Source organism: Colobus angolensis, unplaced genomic scaffold (genome assembly GCF_000951035.1).
Source record: "Colobus angolensis palliatus isolate OR3802 unplaced genomic scaffold, Cang.pa_1.0 Scaffold135, whole genome shotgun sequence".
Lineage (NCBI taxonomy): Eukaryota > Metazoa > Chordata > Mammalia > Primates > Cercopithecidae > Colobus > Colobus angolensis.
Genome location: NW_012114433.1, coordinates 2493663 through 2498067, shown reverse-complemented (window position 1 = coordinate 2498067; position 4405 = coordinate 2493663). Strand labels below are relative to the sequence as shown.

Here is a 4405-nt window from a genome sequence, read left to right as displayed (position 1 = left end):
AATCTCGGCTCACTGCAGCCTCCACCTCCCAGGTTCAAGCAGTTCTCCTGCCTCAGCCTCTGGAGTAGCTGAGATTACAGGCACCCGCCACTATGACCTGGCTAATTGTTGTTTTTGTGTTTTTAGTAGGGATGGGGTTTCACCATGTTGACCAGGTTGGATTCGAACTCCTGACCTCAAGTGATCCGCATGCCTCAGCCTCCTAAGGTGCTAGGATTACAGGCATGAGCCACCACACCCAGCCTGTTTGTTTGTTTTTAGAGACAAGAGTCTTGCTCTGTCGCCCAGGCTGGAGTGCCTCGCATGTCTGATGGCCGTCTGCTTTCTTTTCAGAATGGCTTTGGAACACACACGTGGTTTCTAAAGAGAATCCCCAGTTCCCAGTATCCCTTGAGAAATGAATACATAGGGGAGTTTGTAAACGGACATCGTCACGGATATGGCAAGTTTTATTACGCCAGTGGAGCCGTGTACAACGGAGAATGGATTTCCAATAAGAAACATGGCACGGTGAGTACAGACCTGGGAAGATCACATTTCAAACAATGATGTAAAGCCATTGAAATTATGTAAAGCCGTTGACATGTCCCAGTATAATTGCAGATTTGTCTATTTCTGCTTTCGGTTCTGTCAGTTTCTTTTCATATATTTGAAGTTTGTTGTTCGGGGCACACACATGGTGCTCTGGCTCTTTTGATCATCACGTAATTTCCTATTAACCCTGCTAATTTTCTTTCTTTCTGAGACGCAGTCTTGCTCTGTTGCCCAGGCTGGAGTACAGTGGTGCGATCTCAGCTCACTACAACCTCCACTTCGCGGTTCAAGTGATTCTCCTTCCTCGGCCTCATGAGTAGCTGGGATTACAGGTGCGGGCCACCATGCCTGGCTAATTTTTGTATTTTTAGTAGAGACAGGGTTTTGTCATGTTGGCCAGGCTGGTCTCGAACTCCTGGCCTCAAGTGATCTGCCCACCTCAGCCTCCCAGAGTGCTGGGATTATGGGTGTGAGCCACCACACCTGGCCAACCCTGGTAATTTTCATTTCTCTGAGGTCTATTTTGTCTGTGGCAAATATAGGCACTCTAGATTTCTTTTTAATTTTAATTGTGGTCAAGTACACATAAGATTTATCATCTTAATCATTTCTAAGTGCACAGTCTAGTGGCATGAAGTACATTCGCATTGTTGTGCAACCATCACTACCATCCGTCTACAGACCTCTTTTTGAAAAAAGGCATGTCATTCTCTATTAAATTGCATTATCTATTTTGTATAGGATAACTTACAAAGGTGCTAAGGTGATTACATGACTTTTTTCTTTTTTTTTTTTTTTTTTTTTTTTTTTTTTTTTTTTTTTTTTTTTTTTTTTTTTTTTTTTTTTTTTTTTTTTTTTTTTTTTTTTTTTTTTTTTTTTTTTTTTTTTTTTTTTTGAGACAGAGTTTCACTCTGTCACCCAGGCTGGAGTGCAGTGGTGCAATCTTGGCTCACTGCAACCTCCGCCTCCTGGTTCAAGTGATTCTTGTGCCTTAGCCACTAGAGTAGCTGGGATTACAGGTGTGCGCCACCACGCCTGGCTCTTTTTTTTTTTTTAAAAGTAGTTACAGGGGTTTTGCCATGTTTGCCAAGCTGGTCTCCTGGTCTCAAGTGATCCTCCCGCCTTTGCCTCCCAAAGTGCTGGGATTACAGGCATGAGCCACTGTGCCCGGCAAAATATTTTCAGTGGTCATTGATTTCCTGTATATTTAGTGGTTATTTAGTCAGTTTTTGGTGTGTGTGTGTGTGTGTGTGCGCGCGCGCGCGCGCGCATAAGAAGGTGGTTTTAGTCTGCCAGTAACAGACAATCTACTGTTGTCTGCCATGTGTAATACAGAATACTGTAGGCTTCAAGGTTGGTTTGATTCAGCATCTCAGAGCTGTCGGGATTTCTCTTCCATCTATCCACGATACCTCCCACCATGTCACTTTCACCCTCGTGTTTTTCTTCCCTCGTGATTGCAAGATGGCTGTTGTGGTTCCAGCCTTCACATCCGCATACCATACTAACTAGATGAAAAGGAGGAACTTTTTACAGAAGCTTTCTAAAAAGGTCTTTCATTTCACAGAGCCAAATAGGGTCATTTGCCCACTTCTGAATCAGTAACTGACTATTGGCCTGGGTTTGACAAATCTCAGGGAGTCTTGGCCAGGCATGGTGGCTCAGGCCTGTAATCCCAGCACTTTGGGAGGCTGAGGTGGACGGATCACTTGAGGTCAGGAGTTCAAGACCAGCCTTGCCAACATGATGAAACCCTGTCTCTACTAAAACGACAAAAATTAGCTGGGCGTGGTGGTGCATGCACGTAATCCCAGCCGCTTGGGAGGCTGAGGAAGGAGAATTGCTTGAACCCAGGAGGCGGAGGTTGCAGTGAGTCAAGATTGTGCTACTGCACTCCAGCCTGAGTGACACCAAGGCTCCATCTCAAAAAAAAAAAAAAGGGCAGGTACTGTGGCTCACGCCTGTAATCCTAGCACTTTGGGAGGCCAAGGTGGGTGGATCACGAGGTCAGGTGATCGAGACCATCCTGGCTAACATGGTGAATCCCCGTCTCTACTAAAAATACAAAAAAATTAGCCTGGCGTGGTAGCAGGCGCCTGTAGTCCCAGCTACTCGGGAGGCTGAGGCAGGAGAATCACTTGAACTTGGGAGGCAGAGGTTGCAGTGAGCTGAGATCACGCCACTGCACTCCAGCCTGGGCGACAGAGTGAGGCTCTGTCTCAAAAAAAAAAAAAAAAAAAAAATCAGGGAGTCTCTATTGTGTGATGGCCGTTCTGTTGGTTACTAGCCTAGTTTAATAAGGCACATTCTGTGGCCTAAAGTTGCTTAAAGTTGGAGAAAGATTGTGGGGGAGATAGAGGGGAAGAGGAGGAATAGGAGAAGGAGGAAGAGAGAGAGGACTTACACAGTGCATGAGACCCAGGAGCCTGACTGTATGTGGAGTAAGTGCGTATTTTCAAAACAAAAAGCTCCAAACCCTTGAAAAAATATCGATGTACATATACCCATGTCTGTCTTTCTTTCTTTCTCTTTCTTTCTTTCTTTCTTTCTTTCTTTCTTTCTTTCTTTCTTTCTTTCTTTCTTTCTCTTTCTTTCTTTCTTTCTTTCTTTCTTTCTTTCTTTCTTTCTTTCTTTCTTTCTTTCTTTCTTTCTTTCTTTCTTTCTTTCTTTTCTTTCTCTCTTTCTCTCTCTGTCTCTCTCTCTCTTTCTCTCTTTCTTTTTTTCTTTCTTTCTGTTTTCTTTGTTGAACTTTAGATTTAGAAGACTGATAAATCACCTAGAGATTTCTCCTCTCAGTTCAAGTACCCCCTCTTAGAAATGCTGATAAAAAACTTATTCCTGTGCAAGGTGGTTTATTCGATGGTTGACAAGCCACAACATAGAAAAATGTTCATGTTATTGAACAAAAATTTATCTGTGTAATTTTTTTGTCATTTTTATTTTATTTTTAAATTTTCTATAGGTTATTGGGGTACAGGTGGTATTTGGTTACACGAGTAAGTTCTTTAGTGGTGATTTGTGAGATTTTGCTGTGCCCATCGCCCAAGCACTATACAAAGTACCCTATTTGTAGTCTTTTATCCCTCACCCGGCTCCCACCCTTCTATCTAAGTCCTGAAAGTCCATTGTATCATCCTTATGCCTTTGTGTCCTCATAGCTCCTGCATATAAGTGGGAACATACCATGTCTGATTTTCCATTCCTGAGTTAATTCACTTAGAATAATAGTTTCCAATCTCATCCAGGTCACTGCAAGTGTCATTAATTCATACCTTTTTATGGCTGAGTAGTATTCCATCACATATATATATCATATATATATATTCCATCATATATATGATATATATGTCATGGAACCAACCCAAATGCCAATCAATGAGTGGATAAACTGTGATATACATACATATATATGTATATATATATGATAGAATATATATATGTATATCACAGTTTATCGGATGGAATGTACTGCATAGTGGTCTTGATTTGCATTTCCCTGATCATTAGTGACAGTGAGCATTTTTTCATGTTTGTTGACCATTTGTGTATCTTCTTTTGAGAATTGTCTATTCATGTCCTTAGCCCACTTTGTGTTGGCATTGTTCTTTTTCTTGCTGATTTGTTTGAGTTTGTTGTAGATTCTGGATATTAGTCTTTTGAAAGATATATAGATTGCAAAGATTTTCTCCCACTCTTTGGGTTGTCTATTTACTCTGTTGACTATTTCTTTTGCTTTGCAAAAGCTCTTTAATTAAGTCCCAGCTATTTATCTTCATTTTTATTGGATTTGCTTCTGGGTTCTTGGTCATAAAATCCTTGCCTAAGCCTATCTCAGTGTAATTTTTAACTGCAGTCATAGTTTTTTTTTTTT

At 41.3% G+C, this 4405-nt stretch overlaps 1 protein-coding gene across 1 annotated transcript in view; it reads left to right on the top strand.

Annotated features, from left to right (window-relative positions):
- LOC105506316 (radial spoke head 10 homolog B-like) overlaps positions 1-4405 on the top strand; it is a 59642-nt gene that overhangs the window by 20753 nt on the left and 34484 nt on the right. The window contains exon 6 of the mRNA XM_011934396.1: positions 334-510. Within this exon, the coding sequence (XP_011789786.1) occupies positions 334-510 (177 nt within the window). The remainder of the gene's footprint in view (positions 1-333; positions 511-4405) is intronic.